The sequence below is a fragment of the Diplotaxodon limnothrissa genome, linkage group LG17, assembly GCF_057381915.1.
Source record: "Diplotaxodon limnothrissa isolate DT_005_m linkage group LG17, D_limnothrissa_male_GT1.1, whole genome shotgun sequence".
Taxonomy (NCBI): domain Eukaryota; kingdom Metazoa; phylum Chordata; class Actinopteri; order Cichliformes; family Cichlidae; genus Diplotaxodon; species Diplotaxodon limnothrissa.
In genome coordinates, this window is record NC_140612.1 from 35,908,959 (window position 1) to 35,930,972 (window position 22,014).

A 22,014-nucleotide genomic window follows, 5' to 3' on the forward strand; every position below is an offset into this window, starting at 1 on the left:
CATAAGACGGGTACAAGACGAAGGTCAAATCACAAATAAGGAGCTGCACTGCCACCAAGTGGATGCCTAAGATATTTTTAAAAAAACCCCAAAAAAAACAGATCTCAAGCACACTGCGTACAGTTCAAGGAAATGAAGAAACAAGTGTTTTCTATAATTAATATTTCAATTTAATTTCCAAGTCTCGTTTGACACTTGTAAAACAGCTTTATCGAAAACAAACAAACATGTAGAGGGTGGTATAAAATCTAAGGAAAAGAAATATTCACAGAAACAGACGTTGGTGACTTGAAGGCTTTTCATCTCTCCATCACACATAGTTCAACTGTTGTACATGTATGTGCAGCATTTCCGCAGCTGTACATATACGTACAACTGCTTTCAGCATAGCTGCAATATCCACTGGTCTTTTTTTCCCCTCCCCAGTAATTCAAGCGCATGCCAGGAATAATCCGATTATTGCATTCTAAACTACAACAGGACAGGCGGGGAAAGCGACAAAAAGTTGCTATTTACATTCAAGCTGATGGGTCTGAGCCCTTGCTGTCCACCAGATAAATCTGAGGTATATTATTTACAAGGCTGCCATGCGGGTACATTCTTAAAGTAAAAAATCAGAAACTCCAAACACTGTTAAAAAATACAGCTCTTTGTTGTATCATAAGCACTCTGTGGTGAAAAAGAAACATGTCTCTAAAAATGCAAATGAAAACACAGCAGGCTGTCAATCATCAAAATGTTCAAAGAACATGCATCTACTCTAACTGAAGTCTTGTGTGCTGTTTGTTTGCTGTTGTGTTTTTTTTTTTGCTCATGTCCACCAGAAAGGGGACACACATGTCCTCAAATCCACTTGGAGTTCCCTTGTAACTTAATATTTGAGGATGACGCCTCAGTCCTCAAATATCCACAGGATGTTCACACCTGAGAGGCCCAGATTCACTCTCCTGAGGAGAATATGAGAACAATTTAACCACAGTACACAAGACAAGGTCAAAGTAGTCACTTAAAATAAATAAAAGTCTATCTTAAATCTGAACTTTAGTGCATCATTTCTATCGGGAAAATGAATCATTTCATGATTCTTTCTAATGGCTCTGTTCACGTTGGAGATTAAAATCCAACTAGCTTTGAATAAAGAGAAACACTCACCCCAGCATCCCTGACTCCTTGGTCTTAATAACATAGAGGAACATGAGGATTGTGTGGAACAGGTTGTTCCTGCCCTGTAACCGAAATCAACATAGGTTCACATCAGCGCAATAAAGTGTTACAAACAAGCAAGAAAACCTCAAATGTTACTGAACGATACGCCCGTTACATGCTGGCTCTTTCTCTAGGACGAGGAAGGCCCATGGATTTAAAGTAACAAGAGTTATTCTTTTATGAATAAAACATGGGTTTTTGATTTGCAAATCATTTTATTCAGCATCCCAACATTTGATAATGTGATAATGGCATTAGTATTTTAAGTTATCCTCCATGAAGGAGATTTTAATGTTTCCTTGGGAAAACAGAGGAATATGTAACAACCGCAAAATTATTGGCTACATTGTTAATTTAAACACTGCCTACAAATGGTCAACAATTTTACAACTGGTGCATTCCTAAAAAAAAAGAAGAAAATAAAAAGGAGTGAGAACCTTGGGAAGACTGTAGACATGTCCTTGGTAGATGAGCTGGTAGTGAGGAGGAGTGGTGCTGCTTTGATGAATGCAGAAGAGGTTCTCCTTGGTAACATCTATGAGTTAATACAAAAAGGTGACACAAAAGAAAAAAAAAGCAATGCTGGATTTCAAGGAGGATCAAACAGTGGCCATCTTAAGTCTTTAAGTACTATTCTTCAAATCCTATCTAATGTTGTGCTCACCAGGTTTGTCCGGGGTGTGGCTAAAATGTTGAGAAGTGAAAGTCTTCCCATCTGGGTACTTTGGGTGCGGAGGCAGCCTGGAGTCCAGGTATGTGCAAAACACATGCATGAGGATCTGAGGAGACAGACACGTAGTTATTGTGACACAACTGAGCCACAGCGTGTGCAGTAAAAGAGCAAGGTCGCTTTGATCTGACGAGTAGAACAATTACGGTAATTATTCCAACCTTTGCTACTGACATTTACTTTTTAGCTCATTCACACCCCATCCTTGTCCTTTAGAAGCATTAAAAAAATCATTTATATGATGAGAACTGAACACTGGAGCAATTTAAACACATTTTGAGTATACTCACATGTGACATTTATTAAATGCACATAATAAATAAATAATTGCTGCTCATTATGTCTGTGTGGATATCGCTGGGTGTGGTCATGTACACTCACAGCACAGTCAGTAGGAAGGTCTGTATCCCATTTCCTGTTCTTCAGGTCACCACCACCGTTCCAGCGAAAGGAGCTCATACAACCGCTGTGAGCCAGCTCTGACACAAAGAAGAAATAAAACACACAGCACATATGCAGTGAAGTCCAATCACAGGTCCACAGTGTTCATTTTTCATGGCTGAAAATAACACATTTTATTTAGTTTGATGCAGGTATACAGGACTTATATATATATATATATATATCAATTAATGCCTATATGCTTTAATATTAAACGCACCCTTTATCCGGTCCACTAGATACTCCTGGTTGGGTGTGATATCCAAGTATTGGACAATAGAGTTCAAAGTAGGGATGGAGGAGGCTTTGGTCACTGCTGCCTGTTTCAGACTGCTTATGCTGGCCTCTGGTGGAGAAAAAAAGTGAAAAGGTAAAGTAGCTGGCATAACAGTGCCTACAGAGTGTCAATTTCAATTGATTTGGAAATATTTTGAGGCAACTCCTTACTACTCATCAGTCAATAGCAGATTTTAGAAGTTTACCTCCTATCTGGAGCTCTGGGCAGCCCATTCTCCTGAGCAAGCTATTAACTGAGTCTATTTCTTTGACCAAGGGGACCAAGATAGTATCACTGATCCACTGCAGACACACATAAAAAAAATTTTTTAAATTCAGATCAAATATTTCTGGACACCTGGAATTCATTAAATATATAGATAATCAAGTGAAGCCCTACTCACATTTCTAAGCTTGGCTGTCCAGCCATCAATGCGATCCAAAACCGGGCGACTGGTTGTGATTCTCGCCCACACCTACGTATCAGAAAGGAGATAGAAAACATTTTCAAAAGAGCCAACTATAGTTTAAAGAAGAGACAAAAAAAGGCTAATCTTTCAACTGATAAACCCCGCCCAAAAAACAAATACTGACACACAGACCTCCTCTGCAGCCTGTTTGGAGCCCAGGTCCGTCTCATCCTTGTGGGCAGAAGGCGCCTGAGAGCGGCATGCAGGCTGGTAAAGGAACTTCCTCAGGCTCTGCGCATAATCTCCCACCGAACGGTTGTAGTTCCAAAACGTAGGACTGTGACTTGGAGACACAGACTCTGGACTTCCTACACAGGGAATGACGCCATCATGACATCAGAAGTGACCTACTATGTTAGAATGGGGGATACTCATGCTAACTATAGCCAAAGTTTCAAATAGAGCTGGGCGATAGAACGATAACGATATGTATCGCGATATAACTTTTACTCGATAGAGAAATTAAGCTATCGCGATAGACCTCGCCGCTCTTGTCCTCTTAAAATAAAAAAATAAAAAAGGTCAGCCAATCCAAATTAAGTAGCGCAGAGCCGAACCAATCGCAGCCGCAGCGTCACGTCGCGTGACTTGTTACGTACAGCACAAGTGCCACGCCGCACGTGTGTTTGTTTGGGAAGCAGCCAGCGGGTAATGGAGCCAGCGCGTAATGGAGGAAATGAGTGTGCTGACTAGAAAAATCAACCGAGCGTGACCGAAGAGAAAACAGATGATGGTTCCAATGCCGGAGAGATTGTCGAACGGAAGAGCCATAGAAGTTCCGTAGTGTGAAGGTATTTCGGCTATTTCAAGTCTGACAAAAAACAGAGTAGCGTGCACTGTAAATTGTGCCGAAAGCAAGTCTGGAAATACAATAAACTGGTGCATGCGTCACACTGTGCACCACGTTATTGTTTCGGTGAAATGAATTTCTACAAGACTGTTACTGTTAATTCTACTCTCTGCAGTGTTTAAATGCTTACATATACACACAGTTACTGTCCGTCCACACATACGACTCTGTTCTGCTTCTATGCCCCAGCTTTGTTTACTTTTTCCCACCGAGGCTTCTAGACTTCTGATTGGCCAACATTTCTGCACGGTTAGGAATCTAGCGTCACCTGCTGCTTTGGCATGTTCATAGCAGTGTTTTCCTTCATTTCTGCCTTTATGTGTGGACGGGATTATTTTTTAAAACGAAAACGGAAAATCTCCGTTTTCAAAAATACCCGTGTACGTGTGGACGTAGCCTCAGTCTCTGACTGGAAGCGCTAATTCGTCATTCGGCTTTTGTCAGACTAAAGTAACTGTTAAAAGTGTTTGAAAAGCTAAGCTATACAACAAGGAGAGATTGAGAATTTCCTTTTAGTTCTCAGTTTATTTGATATTGACAAAAGTTAGTCAGTTTTGTCTGTTCTTCTGTAAAACAAACTAAGATTTATTTTTAGAATTAATATTTTGTTTCCAAGTGGAATTGACAATTTAGTCTGTTTCGTTTGTTCATTTTGAAACTTAAACGCTTTAGCGGCTGCCTTTTGTGTAGTTTGCAATATTTGCCTTTATTTATCTGAAAAAGTCTCATGTTCCTTAAGTACATCTACCCTGTTGAACTTATTATGGGAAATAAATATTTAAATAAAAACAAGCTGCTGATTATTTCACATTTTACTTGTGAGCAACAGCACATTTAAATCTTACAAATATAGTTATTTGGCTTATATCGTGATAGATATAGTTATCGCCTGAAATGAAAAAACATATCGTGATATGAAAAAATCTCATATCGCCCAGCTCTAGTTTCAAATAATAAGGATTTTCCACTCTTGGATCTGTACAATGTCCAAGAGAGGCACTATCCTTCAAGGCTGTAGTTCAAACCTTGCTTGTTAGCATAAACCCAACTGCCTAATTGTATTCATTCATTCATGCTTTAAAAATCGTGAATGAAACCTACAATTTCCTCTGTGATCTACTCTACTTTAGCTAGCTACCTACCAAGCTGGCTCCGATGACTCCTTTCCTCCTCTGTTCGCAGGAACCTCTCCAGACTTTTTAGATCCTCCATGTAGTCCTCCTTGCTTCCAGGGGAGTTAAACACTGAGGGAGGTGTGCGGTAACGAGCCCTCAAGCTGGAGCCTTCTGCTGACCCAATAGTAGTGGGATAAGGAGAGGAGCCAGAGGGTGGACTGTAGTTCAGCACCTGAAACAAGGAGAATCGTTAATGGAAAGGAAATGGAGTTCAGTTTTCTTTTTTTCTCGTGTACTCATGTCACTCCTGGTTAAAAGTACCTTTCCAAAGGACACAGAAGGGGAAAAGGGGCCTCCTGCACTGTTTGTTGGGGATGGGTTGCTGAGTGTGGGGCTATATCCAGGAACACAGCTGGGGGAGAACTTGGGGCTGCTGGAAGCTGTACGAGAGGGACTAAAGCTGAGCACGCTCTGGCCCTGCAAAGGAGATGACTGGGCTGGAGCCGGAGCTTCCTTCTTTTCTGGCTTTTGGGGCGGAGATGCCTGAATACCTGCAAAACAAAAAAACCCAACTCTGGCTCATATGTTCATCTAAAGATCGGATGGGGCTTCCTTTCTGCTACTTTACTTGCCACAAAGGATCTTGAACATAGCAAGAACTGGATAAAAGGTGTGGAAAAATATAAACCATAAATTTGCGCCTCACTTGTGTTTCTCAGACCCAGAAGGTGATGCTGCTCAGGGCTTACAGCAATTGTGGACGGAGCCATTGTGTATTTGAAATACTTCCAGAAGTCAAAAAGAGCATTGAGGCTAAAAAGGGAGGCAAGCACCAGTTCTGTAAAAGAAGAAAAAAACTAAATAAAAGACTGTAGCAGAGCATGAACATGCAGGTGGCAAATTAAAAGCCATTTCCCTGTATTCCTGGCATGAGTCTTTTTAGCATTATATATGGTATCGTGCAAAATTCCTCTCATGTGCAAACGAATGGAAATACAGCATGAAAAACAAGTCTCTCAAGTTACAATTTAAAGTTGTTGTAAAAGCAGCCAATGTCCAAAGAAAAACTGAAAGAATTTCAGAAAGTCAGGACAACTATAAGAAGAACACATTATAACCCTACAAGAAAGTCTGTTTGCTTGGAAGCAAAACATGAAGTGAAGCATGAGTTAAGACTTTTCTACACTGTAAATGTTACTTTAAGCACAGCTGAGAATAAATAGGACTTATTCTGAACAGAGAAACAAAACACAATTCTGATACGTAGCCTAATACGGTATATTAGGTCTGCGTTGCTGTTTGTGCAGTAGTGTAGAGGAGCCTCACCGATGTACCAGATAGGCCAGTAGGTAATGTTGTAGTATCGGCTCAGCAGCTTGCCTGACCTGATAGAAAAGTAAAAAGTAAAACCAGACGGGTACATAACCACACCGCCAAGCACACAGCATTATTTAACATTGAGGTATGTAACTTACATTTCAGTGTAAATCATGCCAGCAAGAGATACGTTTAGAACAGCCCAGGCAAGGACCACCTGACGAGCCTGCTCCTCCCTCCTCATCCTCAGCGCCCTGTCTATCATGCTGGGCATCCCCTCCTTCGGCGGAGTGAACATGGTTTTATCCCACTGATCAGGCTGAGGGAAAGCATAAAGAAATAACTGTTCTCTGGCTCGGCAAGGAATAAAACCGCGTGACAGTAATAGCTGTACTTGGCTCGCGACTACGGGTACCATAGCATAGTTTAGTTAGCCCGGCATACTAACAGGAAGGGCTAGCTAAAGTTAGCTAGCTTACAAGTTAAAACAGTTCTAAGTTAGAGGCTTGGTTACACTTTATGCGCCCCTTCTCATTGTTAAAAGTAACAACATTTGAACCAAACATTAATACAACCACAAAACAAACACAAAACACAGGGAATTTAAGAAATTCATACCACGCTAAAGTGAATGACAAATGCGGCGCTGCATGATTTGTATTTCACCGGAAGTTGTAGGGTGCACTTCCGGTACCTTCTATATACGCATCAAAGCTGCTCAAATTTCAATAGTAAAAATAAAATATTATTATATTCTTATATATATTAATGCAGACACAATTAATTATTTGTTCATTTTCTGTAAGACTAAAGTAGTAGATTGCGCTTTAATCTTAGAAGGTCACAGTTTGTTTCAGGTCATAAATATTGAAACATGTGATATTAATATGGCCAACTGGGGGCGTTGCCCATCTTGTTTTACCATTTTCATTCACGTAGAGTTGAAATAAGGTATTAATGGCTTAAACTAAGGTCTAATTTTGACAGACACATAATCACAAAAAGACAAACACAACCCGAATTAACTAATAACAGAAGCTATTAGTTATAAAGTTATTCTATTTGTATTTAATATCTTGAACGAGAGGGAGACAGGTGTAAGAGTGAAACTGCAAGGAGCAGAGGTGGTGAAGGTGGATGAGTGTAAAAACCTCATCCAAAGGAAAGGGAAGGTTTACAAAAGGCTTGAAACCCCATTAATAACTATAGGGACAATCAGTCCCATACCATATACTGTCATGTTAAAATGTTTCAGTGATCAACAATTCATGCAGGAGTAAAAAGTGTGACAACCAACCCTGGTCTACCCTACATCAGAGGGACAGCTAGGGATGAGCGGTTAAGAGACAGAGTGAGAGACGCAGGGCAGAAAATGTTTGTGCGAAGGAGGGACAGTGGATATACTGTACAATGGGTGTTAAATATGGAGCTGTCAAATAGAAGAAAAAGAGAAAAAACGGTGAGAAGATTCCTGGATGTAGTGAAGCAGGACATGCAGAGAGGTTGGTGTAACTGAAGGGATACAAAAAACATGGTGAGATGGAGATAGATGATTCACTGTGATGATCCTAAAGGGAGCGGCAGATTAATTGTTCACGATGCAGACTTCTCAAAAACTCCCCCTAGGATCAGATGTTCTTAGCATCACTTTACTAATAGTCTGCTGTTTAAGAAAGACTGATATTTGTGAATCATGCCTCATTTGCCTCAAGATCAAACACAAACTGAACAAATTTTCAAAATTCAAGAGCACATACAAACAACATGGAAAATAGATAAATACAAATAAAAAAAAGTTAACAGAAAAAATTAAATAAAAGCTGTATTTTGAGGAAAGAAAGCCAACAAATCCTCAGTGTGAACTATGGTGGAGGGGGCATCATGGTTTGGTACCTTATTTCTTGGTCACCTGGAAATCACCTTGAAAGCAGTAAAGGGGAAAAGATGACTTTAAGCTTTAATCCTAAAATGTAACAGGAAATAATCAAGGCAGCAGCCTGTGAGCTGAAGCTGAATCTGGAGAAAACGGTGTGTGTGTGTGTGTGTGTGTGTGTGTGTGTAGAGGAGGTGGTCTGGCATTTAAGGTTTTCAATATATCATTTTCAGATTTGGTTTGAAGATCACACCAAATATGAAAATTAGCAAAGACTTTATATTTCCACCACAAGTTTTTTTTATGGAGCATCCTCAAACATTACAACAATATACTAGACCTAGACCTTTTTCAATATGACAACCTACAACATCACATTGACACCATAACAAAATTACACAGTGTGTGAACATATCTTAAAATCTGCAGGTTTTGGATCTCATCCGAGGTCAGCACACCTGAATCAAAGGATTAGTTTATTACCAGGCCCGTGGAGAACTTCAAGATATGTTGAGGAGGTAATTTAGCCATTTAAATCAGGTGTGTTGGATCAAGGACAAATAAAACCTACAGGATACCGGTCCTTGAGACCTGGAGTTCCCCACCCCTTTGTTAGAGTGTAGGTAGATCTAATGGCCATCAGGCTCAGCATGAGGCTACCAGTATGGGTCATTAAAACTCATCCCACCCTTCTTTCATCCTGACCCTCCCTGGAAACTTTATTTTTTGATCCAATCACACAATTGCATTTGTACAGAGATAAGATGAACCAATCAAAGAATACTGGACTGTCCTAAACACTTTAAGAAAACAGTCTCTGATATTCAGAAAATCTTACCTCGCCTGTTGAGTTGGTGCTTATCTCCATGTTGACTAAACACAGACAGTGTAGAAGTACTAGTCAGAGTATTGTTGTAGTTTTGCTTCTAGTTTTGGTGCTTTTTCTGTAGTTTTCCTGGTTGTTTGCTGAGTTTCATCTGAGAATTGATTTTCTATTGGACTTCAGATTAGAAATGAATCTATTAATCTAGAATTCTACAGTTTTATATCACAAACTGTACATACAGAACCTACAGTGCACATATCCTACTACACGTATAAAATGTAGTGGACTACAGGACCTGGATTTTCCTGTGATGTCTAAAGGCCATATGTGGTGATTGTGCTTTAACTTTTGTCCATCTGTAAATGTGATGGAAAAATAAATACAATATTTTACCTTTACTTACATAGTAAAATTGTATTACTATTCATTACATTCTCACATATCCATCACTTTAATAACCCGGATACGTGTGACTATAAATAAACCTTTTTTTCTCTCAAAATGCAGTTTGAGATTGCAAATTAAGCATTGCATTTATTTCCCCCGCTATACACTGACCAGCCACTTTATCTAGAACGCATGTTCAACTGTTCAAATATCTTATCAGCCAGTCACATGGTAGCAGCTCAGTGCTTTCAGGAATGTAGTCTCAGTCAAGATGATTTGCTGAAGATCAGCCTGAGCAGCAGAATGTAGAAAAAAAGATGATTTAAGTGACTTTGAAGTGAACATCGCACGATTGTCGTTGCCAGACTGAGTATTTCAGAAAATGCTGATTTACTGAGATGATGCCAGCAACATGGTTTAATAAACTGGGCTACATATAGTTCTGTGTTACATCACTGCTTCTTTTATCAACACTATGTCAGCTTTCAGACAGCGAGGACATCAGTGCATTTGTACGCCACATATGCTTCTTGACGTAGGATTACAACAGTTCAGTGTGTTCTTTGTTTTTCATCTCAGAATGTGGTGAATGCTTTGAGAATTTGTTAGGACATGAACTTTTACATTTGAGCCATGTTGTCAGAATGCACGCAAAGTGTGGTTTTGGCATTGTGTCTTGAAATAAACAAAGCTTCCCCGGAAAAAAAAGATGCAATCAGCATGGCGGCATATGTTGCTCCAAAACCTGTATAGATTATTCTGCATTAATGAGGCCTTCACAGATGGGAAAGTTACCCACAACATGCTTACGAATGCAATCTCACGCCATCACAGATGCAGGCTTTTCAACTGTCGAGCTATTTAAATGCAGGAGTTTTACTAAAGATTTTTTATGGTGTGGCATTACTCCTTTCAATAAAGTAAAGCAGCTGCTTCCCCCACTGCTGTAATAGTAATGATGAACTAACGCTGATAAACTTGCTTTGCCACAAACACATGCTCTTTCAAAACATGTTTTTTAAGTTGAGCTCCACTTGTGTTTTTCTGCAGTTTGAGGAGGACACCTCAGCATCATTGCGTGCCCTGTTAGTCCCATTTCTTCCGTTTCCGTCCCCGGATGAGGGCTCTGTGTCTGAACATGCGGCAGCAATCTTTCCTGGTGGTCCCCTACTGATCTCACTGCAGCTGATAAACTTTATCGCGCCTAGTCATCGCGAACGTTTGCAGGAATTCTCTCACCATGCGCTGCACGAATGTGTAGCCTTGCGCAAACAGGAATAGATCAGCAGGCTTAATATTGAGCTTAAACTTGCTTGTCTGATTGTATTCTAATTTCCTTCCTCATTTTTCTTCCACGTGTTATTTTCTTTATTGTTTTCATCTTTCTGTTTTTGTGACTACATAATTGAAATCTTGCTTAGCATGCTTTTCACCACATTGTAAGGGATATACCCAATTGTTCTCAAGCGTGTGTTTACTAAGGGCCCATGGTGGCCCTGTGTGACAAGATGTTCAGAGGACAACAATGTTTGAGCAGTTGTTTTTGTTTTGTTTTTTTAGTCCCTCAGATTCAAAAAACTGATTGTATAGGAGGTAAGGATGTGGAACACACTTTCCAAAAATAAAACACAATCCACATGATTCCTCACAACCCTTTCCTCTTTATTATGGGTTAAATCTCACGCACACATAGGCAACAAATTTCACACTGAAATAGATCCATGGATCCAAGGAATCTGTGCAGGAATCCGATTAGAATCTGCCTGTGTACTTCAGGAAAGAAAACATGCATTATGGCAGAAGCTTTAGTAGTTTCAGTAGTAGCTTCATGTTTTCCATCTTTAGAGTGCCGCTGAACCATCAAGCGCAAAGTACCAGCACTTGGCTAATTATTGGGTCTAATTCACACACTGCACTACCAAACGCCTTTTGTTGAGGGTTTGTCATGCTTTAGTGGAAATCAATGCCATTCTCCCCTATCTGCACGGTTCAGTTGGCGTGCATTCTGCAGGGCTTTCCAAATCCCCTTTAACTGTATACAATATCGCTAATGTTTACTTTTTGGGGGTAAATTTGTGGTTTTGGTATTACAGAAAATGAGAAAGGGGCTGTTTCCATGCAGGCCAGCGGAGGTTGGAAGGATAAACATGCAAATAGTAGAAGTAGAGACGAATGTTTCTAGAGTTTCCTCTTATGAAGCTGAGGGTTCCCTGATAAATGCATTCCTCAAGATATTAGAAGGCAAAAACTTCCTGAGTACCATGAGATATGAAGTAGGTGGTCTTTGAAGAACATTTAGGTGCAAAAAACATGAAGAAAGAGAGAGATACTTTCTTCTGAAGGGATGCTTCTTGCTTAAGGAGTGCTTGGGAAACTGCTTTAAAAGCATGGTTTTGCAAACAACCGTTTAACACTGGCGAGAAATCAAGTATGCTAATCTACAGCTGCACAAACTGCTTGACAATGCTGATTATTTATTACAAAAAATAAAAGTTAAATGGCAGAAAAAAAGCAAGGAGTACCTTGGTATTGTCAGCTCATACATAAAGCAGTAAGATAAAACACTCAGAATGCACAGCTTACAAATGAGAAGGTAGATGTCATCATTGAGTGCTGTTCATCTTCGGGCTTGGCTTAAGAAGGTTTTTGTCCAGAGTGAACACTGAGCAGCAAATGGCCTTTAGCACAAGATTCTCAGCAGTCAGGGTGGGAGAAAAGGGCTCATCAGAAGGGCTACAGTTACAACAGAGAAGCAACAGCAAAGTAAAAATCCTCAATTTTCTGTCATGGCCAAAAGCGTTTTCATAGTTACAAATATATCAGGAGACTAACTGAATTCTTGAGCTCATATTAATGTGCAGCAAGTTCAAATGAAGTTAAATAACCACTTTAATGACAACTAAAGTGGTTAGTTGTCTTATGTTTTCAACTTATTGTTTTATATTATTACTTAATTTTTATTTCTGGTTTTGTTGTGATTTTTATCTGTGAAAAGTGCTATATAAATAAATTTATTTACTTAACTAGTTCAGTAGCAGATTTGAGATTTCATTTCTCTCATTTTTTATGACTATATCAATAGCCGCTCGTTCTTGAAACAAGACGAGACTGAGCGTGTTGTTGTTAAATAACAAACCAAAGAGAATAAATTCCACTCAATCGAAATCTTGTGTGTCAAAGCAGAATGATAACATCACCTTATTCCATTGATTAGAACAGATTTTCTGATTGCACAACCAAACTGCCCATGCGCGAGGCTCAGAAAAGTTCAAACAGCAGATTTTTTGAGTTGCTTAATCATTCAGTGCATGATTGTACATGCCACCTTAGACCTGTGCACGGGAAAGCCATTATTTTTTTAACTTACATAAGGGAAATTATTTGTATCTAAATCCAGCGCTTTAAAACTGAGGAAAACATTTCAAAGTAACCGGAGAGCAAAGAGACTGTCAACATGTGATGTGCACCCCGAGGTTCCACAGTAAAAGGTGAAATAAGCTCCAGCTCCTCCGTGACACTGAATTAAATATGCAGTTAAGATGGCAGAAGGATGGATAAAAATGGGACTCTGACACAGCAATGTTGAACCAGTGTTATATCATAGGCCACATACACACATGTTATTTGGGCTGGACCAGTTGAAATTCCCCCTTTCCATCAGTGGAAAGACATTTAGCTAAACATTTAATCCCTGAGATGTCTTAGTATAAGAAAAAAAGTGTTGAATATGTTAAATTACAGAAAAAGCTCTGGTAGCTATTACTGTACTGTATGCGATTACGGTAGCTATGGAAAAAAAACACAAGCAAACTTAAATTTCTATAGTGGATAAACAGGAACTTTTGTCATTTTATCGGTTACATATCATTTGGGTGTAGTATGAATGGAAAAAGGGGAGGTCTTTATCCAAAGAAAAAGCTGTAAACGTTATGAAAATACAGTTAAAAGTTCAAAAGTACTTGCTTATAATTTCCAAAGCGCTCATTGGGCTAGATTTGAGTCTTTGCCAGGCCAGTTCTGGCCCCCTGGCCTCATGACACCCTTGCTCTAAAGTCTCTCTAAAGAGACATTTCGCACAGGGTTATGTTTTAGTCAAAAGCAAGCTCAGGAACCTTGTTGATACTTTTCAACCACAAAGAGCTTGTAACATGTGGTAAAAAAATAATTGGACGTTAATGCTTTTTTTAAAACTCAATTTAATGATGACATAAATGAGCTGGGATTATTTTGTAACATGTACCTTTTCCGAAAGTGAAGAAAGACATTATTATTTCATTGACTGCATGATATAAAAATAATATGACTCAATAATAATTACAGCTCATCTTTACTGTCCCTTTTTCCTTTTTACACTTTGATCATACACAGCAGGTCTGAGTGACAGGCAGGGCTATTTAAACAACATCCCCGCTTTCGCTTAGGCTGGTTTGAGTTTCTCCATCGCTAGTGCACTCCGAGCTCTGCTGTAGCCGCTCGAGTTTGCGCGCCCCTCCGAGTGACACCTCCACCCCGGAGACGTTTACATCCAGCAGGTTCTGCAGGTGTTTGATATAGTCAATGGCCGCTCGCAGCGTCTCCACTTTGCTGAGCCGTTTGTCGTCGAACTCGTGAGGCAGGTGCTCCCGGAGGCGCGCGTAACCCTCGTTTACGCAGCGTACTCGGTGCCGTTCCCGTTCGTTCCTTTTCCGGATAAACGCGGGCTCGAAAGAGTAATCGCACACACCGAGGGGTCCGTGAAAGGGGATGTAGGAGAATCGTCTGCAGGGTAATCTCTGTCCGTGCACGGGGTCAAAGTAGGCGTCCAGGTGGCAGGGCAGTCCGAGGCGAAGCGCGTCTTGACGGTGCGCTCCGCTGTTGTCCATGGAGATGCCGTGGAGAGCCAGCGGACGGACGAGTGAAATGTGCTCCATCATCCCCTGACTGTGGTAAGCCATTCTGCTGAAATAACAAGAAAAAATACATTTTTTATCATAAAGTCAGAGGGTATTACATCGATTCAAACCATCCAGCACCAAATGAATCGTTTCAACTCACCTCGTCAGAGCCTCCTCACAACAACCATCACTGGTGTGTGCGCGAGTTTCCTTCTGAATTTTGCAGATGAAACGTGTTATCTTTAAAAAAAAGAAAAGAAAAGAAAAGAAAAGAAAAGAAAAGAACAACAAAGTCGGCTGCCCTCGATGTAGTCAGTGACAGCTTGTTTGTTGGGGGTTTTGAGGCTGCTGACATGGGTGGGTGTGATCCTGGGCGGAGATGAATCCATGTAGCTTTTCTCAACAAGATAAAATTGTTTACACAACGTTTTCTTCCTTCCGCTAACAGTGTGAAGCAGTTCTCAGCAGGACAAAAAAAGATTGGAAAATTTTATTGGCTTATAAGTAATTTTCATTGTAAGTTATTCAACAATTAGCCTTATGGATGTTGATTAGGATTTATTTGGTGTATTTTGGGATAAAATATCCCAAAGTCATCTATCTTTGTTTTCTTTTTTCTTTTTCAACAATGATAATAGATGACTTTTGCAAGGGACTGTATGTCCTTGAAATCCTAATCCAACAACAAAATATGAGTTGAAGGTAGCATTTGTACGTAAAACCATCATGAAACATCATAACATGAAGTTATTTGTTCCACATGATAGCATTCAATCTTTCAGTGCCAAAAAATTGAAACTTATCACCAACTGGTAGTAAAAGCACACACACTCCTCAATGTCACAGCAGAGGAGTGTAAGATTAACTTCAAGTTTATCTGACAAATCAGTAAATCAAGAACTAGACTGGAGCAGCAAGAAGAAAAATCACAACCTAAACAAACCCCATAGAATTAGATAATTAAAATATTACCTTTTATAGTATTTTTTATTTAAAAGAATAAGAATATGTCTCTTAGAATAGTGAAGAATCTAAATAAGCTTTTACTAAACAGTAAAAATACAAGAACTTTTCTGTCATTTCATTGTCTACTATTTACCTACTTTAGTGTATGAGTGGCTGTATGTGTGCGTGGGGGGGGGGGGGGGGGGGGCGTTCTTTATTAGCAGGAACAGCTGGAAATCTTATAAAAATGCAATTAAAAGAACAAAACTTTATACCCTCCACCATATCTTCCGTCCAGCGTACCAGACTGGAGTCTTTGCCGGGCCGATTCGGGCCCCGGGCCCTATGTTTGACACCTCCGAACTACAGCCTCTTTGCCGTGTTCGTACTCACCAACATCATTCCCTGGACAGCTAAACAAGCACCAAAGGAAACAAAATAAAGCAAATAAGCGTTTCCTAGTTACATTTTTCACTAAGAAACACCGCACAGATTTATAAAAACATTAAATAGTAAATATTAAAAACTAAAGGTAAATTAGGAGGAGGTTATCCCTCTTACTGACCTGTGATCAGCCGACGCGCCTCCATCCTTCTATGCTACGGCGCATGCGCCGGGAGGCAGTACTGTCATGGCCCAGGTCATGGAGGTATTGTGTTGGTATGTTGTTGTTTTCACGGCTTTTCCTTTTAAAATCCTCAACGTTTCAGCAACAAAGCAACACTTACGGACGTATCGAGTTACACGTGTAATACTGCCCAGCAGAAACCGCTCGAACAAAGCTAACAGTGCGGCCAGTCCGGAGATGTTGGGCTAACTAGCTAGCTAGTTGCAAAGCTTTTTTATTTTCTTTAAAAAAAATCTGATAACGTTGACTTTAGTTTTAGCTTCTTTGTCAGTGTCATGCGCTTTAAGTTTATTTCAAGCCTACTGTCTTTAATTCGCAGGGACAGACATGTAGGAGCACCACTCAGATGTACACGGCTACTGCAGGACCTCAGTTGTTAAATTCAGGTAAGTTTGTACTTAATCTGTGTGCACATTGTGTGCTTTCTGTTTATTACTAAACGCTTCCCTTCAGAAAAAAAGACGGTCGCGAGGTTGGTACAATAACCTTCTCACCCCCTCACCCTCCCAAAATGTGCTTACTTGTGTATGTTAGCTAGCTTTCTGGCTAAACGCTCAGGTTGCCTCTGATGTTGACTCTCCAGGATGAATGACATGAACCTCAGTCCTGTGGGCATGGACCAGCTCAGCGTGTCCTCAGTGAGTGCCAGCCACCTGGGTCTGCCCACCTCCCCCACGCACAATCCCATTCCCACTCCAGGTATGGAACACGCTGCTTCCTGCTCTTAATGCTGTAGCTGGGAACACATTAGACCGACCTGGTGATCTGTGATGGTCCACACATTTTGTCCTTTATAAACAAAACATACTCACTCCAGCTATTCTGCTTTTAATTCTGATTTCTGGAAGACCCAATAAGGAGAAAAAGTCACAAAGCATATTGTAATAATTATTTCTTATTGTTAAACAAAGTTATAATTATAAGAAATTTAGTTTGTTTTCTAACTGATACTTGTAAAATACTGACTCGTCATCAGAAGTTACACTTGCACTTAGATTTTTGTTAATGAAGGTATCAAGCTTGAAAGCATCCTGACAATCCTCACATATTTACATATATTTACAATATGGGTTGTGTAGAGGCCTGCTCAGACTCGTGGGGCATACATGACTGTGTCCAGATTTCTGTTGTCAGTGTTAACCCGGTTTCATGTACTAATTAAACAGCTATTGACAGTTATTTTTCACTTTATAGCTGGTGTATAAAATGTTTTTGTTTGCAGATAGATCATATTTTTCATTTGCATATTATTCTTTCTTGTCTCAAGCGTCAGTGTGTATTTACCTGTTCTTTGGTTTGGGAGTTTAGGTATGCCAGTGGCCATCCCCAGTCTGGGTCCTTCCCTTGGTTCTCTCCCTTCAGCCTTGTCTCTGATGCTCCCCATGGGTCCACTGAGTGATAGAGGGGTGATGTGCGGCCTGCCTGAAAGGAATTACTCCTTGCCCCCTCCACCATACCCTCACCTGGAAAGCAGCTACTTCCGACACATACTGCCAGGTGGGTTAAGGTTTCTCAGAACACTCATCTAGAGGCGAGGGCAATGTTTAATTTAAGTTGTATATCCCACACGGTCTCTGTGTTTGGTCTACAGGTATTCTGTCCTACCTGGCAGACCGTCCTCCACCTCAGTATATTCATCCCAGCAGCCTTAACATGGATGGGACCCTGTCTGTGCCCAGTAACAATTCCTCAGGTCTGGATCCCTATAGTGGCCCTGGAGGCCCACTGGAGCAGGGCCTGGTGCCCATGGACTCCAGACAAGTTAGTGGTCAGGCAGACCTTCACCAGACAGGTGCTCATGAGCTGGACTCTACAGGGCTTGCCATGGAGTCACGTGTCAGCAGTCCCATGTCTCCTGAGCGGATGGGGGAGGAATTGGCCTCAATGGATGGAGTCGGAGTAGTGCCGGTGCCTGACACCCAGCAGCAGCTCGGAGGGGGAAGGCAGCCCCAGCCTCACGAGGGCCTGACAGGGGTGGACTCTTCTGGTGGGGTGATGCCCCTGCATGGACCCCCTGTGCTCGAATTGCCAGTGGTAATGGAACAGGATCACATGGGGGGGCGAGTGGGCAACTCGGGGGGAGGGGGAGCAGGGGGACTTGGGGAGCAACTCCACACGAACGGGGAGCTGAACTCAGGCGTAGTAAGTGTGGTACTCACCGGCTCCATGGCCAACCAGAACCAGCTGGAGCCTGTGTCTCTGCATGGACACTCTGGGATGGGGCTGGAGGCCGTTAACGTGTCCCCCATCACTGCTGAGGTTTCTCTGGGGCCGGAAAACAACCTGGTGCTGGTGAACTCGACGCTGCAGCTCGAGGATTCCTCTTCCAACAAGGAGAACATGGTCAATGCTTACAGCATCTGTGAGTTTTTAACTTCAAGTCTCCTATCCAAGTAAAATCGATAGCTTATGGAGAAATCTTTAAAGCTAATGTGCATTTTTGTTTTAGGGTGCACACTGTGTGAGTGCTCATATACCTCAGACTGTCCTGAGCATGGCCCAGTCACTTTCATCCCAGATGCTCCCATCCAAAGCCGGGCTCGCCTCTCTCTCCCGCGTCCGCTGTGCCTGCGTATCTCTGTTGCCGACGAACCGCTCGGTAAGAAAAGAAACTTGATTATTAATGAGGACAGACCTCAGATGTTACTCTAAGCTCATGTTTAAATGTGCATGTGGTTGCACTCATAGGAGTTTTTGCACGGGACGTCATTCCACCAAGGACCTGTTTTGGACCAATGGTTGGCCAGCATTGTAGCAACGTGGACCTCTCTGATTGGCCGGAAAAGGACACACCTCAAATATGGAAGGTTAATCTTGTGGCCCTTTGTTAGGAGTGCAGTTGCCACATTCAATACAAAACCACGATGAAAGCATGGGAACGCATGATAAACAAGTTTTTCTGTCACAGATGTACCACAACAACGTGCTAGAGTTCTGCATCGTGACAACAGATGAGAACGAATGCAATTGGATGATGTTCGTCCGCAAAGCTCGGTGAATGCTCGTGTTTTTATATGCCATTGTTGCCTACATTACCCACAATGCAAATTAAAATTAACACGTTTTTGTTTGTGTGTCCAGGACACATGAAGAGCAGAATCTGGTGGCGTACCCTGCTAACGGTAAACTCTTCTTCTGCACAACCACTGAGATCCACCCGGACCAGGAGCTGCTCTTCTATTACAGCAGAGACTACTGCAGGCTGATGGGTGAGCGGACATGACTAAATATGTCTAACCCTCTGTATAAATTTAAGGAACCCTCATTTAGTACGAGTGTGAGTAAACAGCTGGACCCATTGTCTGACCCTACATTGGTGCAGTGGGTCCTAGGTACCTCCTGGTACACAATAATCATATGGTGAGAGTATGCAGGCAGTTCCTGGAGGATGAAGGAATAGATGCCATTGACTGGCCCACATTCTCAACTCTCTAACTTCCTTTTCTTTGGTTCTCAGGTGTTACACAGGTACCCGAGGGTCAGATCTGCCAGTGTGGCAAAGAGTGCGCCTCCTTCTCTGACCTTAAGTCTCATCTTGGCAGCCATAACAGTAACCACAGCCATACCCAACCTCCACACAGCCACAGCCCATCACAGCAGGACCACAATCAGCAACAGCAACCACCAACTCAGCAGCAACAGCAACAGGAGCAGCAGCCCCAGCAACACTCTCACCAGGAAGACAAGCTGACAAATGAAACCTCTAGCTCCTCCTCTTCCCCGTGGCCCTGTCACAACCCTGCTGCAGGGCAGACAAACACTGACACCGGCGCCAGCAGCGGGGGCGGCAGTGATAGAAACTCTGATAACATTACCTCCAGGGCAAAAGGTCAGGGCCACGTGCGGGAGAAGAAATTCAAATGCAGCATGTGTACTCGGGCGTTCATTACATCCACTAAACTCAAGGTGCACTTCATGGGCCATGTGGGGATGAAACCTCACAAGTGCGAGTACTGTAGCAAAGCCTTCAGCGACCCCAGCAACCTCAGGATGCACCTGAAAATTCACACAGGTAGGTACAGCGTAAATAGTGTAACTTCAGATGCTCGGCACACAGACTGATTAACACATGCACACATGTTTTCGCACTGACAGGTCAGAAGAACTACAGATGCACAGTCTGCGAGAAGTCGTTCACTCAGAAGTCCCACGTGGCGTCGCACATGCTCATCCACACCGGGGCGGAGAAGCTCAAGTGTGACCTCTGCGATCGAGCGTTCATCAGGAAACACGACCTGAAGCAGCACATGTTCTCTCACACACAGTGCGTCACTTCATTGCTTTAAAAGTCAACAGATGGATTGTACTCTCAGAATCCAGAGTGTCTAATAGTTGTTTTTAAATCTCCTTCATTTCTCAATGACAGTGAGCGGCGGATTCAGTGCCCAAAGTGCAACAAACACTTCCTCAAGACCAACCACCTGAAGAAGCACATGAACTCTCACGAGGGCCGCCGAGACTTTGTGTGCGAGAAGTGCAACAAAGCCTTCCTCACCAAATACCACCTCACGCGCCACCTCAAGATCTGCAAAGGGCCCAAGACAGAAAGGGGGTCCCGCAAGGAGCAGGACGCTGACGACGAAGACGAGGAGGAGGAGGAGGAGGAGGACGACGACGACAGCAGAAGAGGAAGAGAGAGACTGGTTGACTCGGCCAATAGTGAAGACTGCGGTTTAGATGTCGGTGGATATAACTCTGAAAAGTCCCTGTCACCCCCTCACTGACAACACTGTGCCTGTTGAGATGTTTTATTTATTTAAGTTCATAAAACTATCGATGTTTACCTTTCGTTTTTGCCAAATATAACTTTCTGAATATATAATAACATATTTGGCCATCAGTACAATTGAACTGCCACATTTTTGTCTAGTTTCTCACAAGAGCTGCTAAAATAATCTGAGATCTGACTGTATTTTCTTTCCTCTCATGACTCAGGCCTGTGTAATTACTGGTTTTCGGGTTTCATATAAGCTATCATTTATTCATTATTTTTCTCTTAATCTTAATTCTTCAGCTCACTCAGTAATGTGGCTGATAACCTTTTTTTTGCTACAGAGTAATATGGTAGGCATTTATGGTGCATTATCCCACACTGGGTGTTAAAGTAATGTTGCAGCTTTATACTGTGTAATGCATATTTTAATAAACGAACAACTGTGCTATAGAGCAGACTGATATTTTTTATGTGTCATCTCATTAAGTTGCAAAGAAAATTTGGCAACTTTTTTTCAAAATCCTGCAAATCTGTTAACTCAAGGACATCATCTAGGACTTTCAAATTAACACCATTCGCGCTTTACCGAGAGAGTAAAGGGTAGCACTGCTGATGTCAGCATTTTTTAATACTGTTAACAAATTGTAGAGCATGTTTTTGTGACGTATGAAGTCGAGCATGCCAGCCAGGAACTAATGGCTTAATTACACTTGAGTGAAACTAGGAATAAAAATAATGAGAACCATCAGTGCTGCCCCTCAGCCTCCTGGTAAATGCACCAGGAAATGATAAATACATTTGAAAGTCTTCTTGAGGATTTCCCCCTTGAGTTATCAGATTTGCAAGATTTTCAGAAAAACGTTACCTTAAGGTCCAGGTCAACAAGATTTTAACACCTCTGAGATTTTTTTAGGTGATGCACCTATGGTATAGATTTGAAAATCCCTAATTGCATTGTTGGGTGTCCATGCTACCCGTCTGCCCGCCTGCCAACAATTCCTCATCAGCCTTCTACAGCGGAGGGGTAAAAGTCTTGTGACTAGGAAAATCGTAGTGTTTGCTTAGTGATTGCACTTTTTTTTAAATTCTGTAACCGACCACTTTAGATTGTAAGGCAATTGTACAGGTTGCCTGGTGGGACGCAACATGTTTCCAAACTGACTGCAATCACTCGCCAGATAATTTATAAATGCAAACTGATTTCGCACACACTGCAATCACTCTGAGCCAGCTACAGCGATTGAGCCCAACTGAGTGCCTATTTCATTCTGAAGTTAAGCAACCATGTCACTATTAGTAGAGGAATTTCAACATTCATACTCCAATTGGAGAGAAAGTTGGGGTTAGTATCTTGCCCAAGTA

At 41.7% G+C, this 22,014-nt stretch overlaps 3 protein-coding genes across 3 annotated transcripts; 1 reads left to right on the top strand and 2 right to left on the bottom strand.

Moving 5' to 3' along the window:
• Positions 1–780: 780 nt before the first annotated feature.
• On the bottom strand, positions 781–7,059 carry tmem209 (transmembrane protein 209). Its single transcript, XM_085376250.1, has 15 exons — positions 7,024–7,059; positions 6,564–6,724; positions 6,415–6,473; positions 5,795–5,926; positions 5,410–5,639; positions 5,116–5,320; positions 3,256–3,431; positions 3,058–3,129; positions 2,860–2,956; positions 2,598–2,723; positions 2,318–2,415; positions 1,871–1,985; positions 1,644–1,741; positions 1,153–1,226; positions 781–947 (listed from the first exon to the last, which is right to left on the bottom strand). Exons 2-15 carry the CDS (start codon positions 6,701–6,703, stop codon positions 893–895), a joined length of 1,677 nt encoding a protein of 558 aa, XP_085232376.1. The 5' UTR covers positions 6,704–6,724; positions 7,024–7,059; the 3' UTR covers positions 781–892.
• Positions 7,060–13,885: 6,826 nt separating this feature from the next.
• Positions 13,886–14,425, bottom strand: LOC146615350 (achaete-scute homolog 4-like). Its single transcript, XM_085376885.1, has one exon. It carries the CDS (start codon positions 14,423–14,425, stop codon positions 13,886–13,888), a length of 540 nt encoding a protein of 179 aa, XP_085233011.1.
• A 1,502-nt stretch (positions 14,426–15,927) lies between these two features.
• prdm4 (PR domain containing 4) lies at positions 15,928–20,731 on the top strand. Its single transcript, XM_085376149.1, has 12 exons — positions 15,928–15,970; positions 16,258–16,324; positions 16,522–16,637; positions 17,247–17,435; positions 17,530–18,300; positions 18,388–18,537; positions 18,627–18,745; positions 18,847–18,932; positions 19,020–19,147; positions 19,396–19,950; positions 20,034–20,202; positions 20,305–20,731. Exons 3-12 carry the CDS (start codon positions 16,523–16,525, stop codon positions 20,660–20,662), a joined length of 2,640 nt encoding a protein of 879 aa, XP_085232275.1. The 5' UTR covers positions 15,928–15,970; positions 16,258–16,324; position 16,522; the 3' UTR covers positions 20,663–20,731.
• The last annotated feature ends 1,283 nt before the right edge of the window (positions 20,732–22,014 follow it).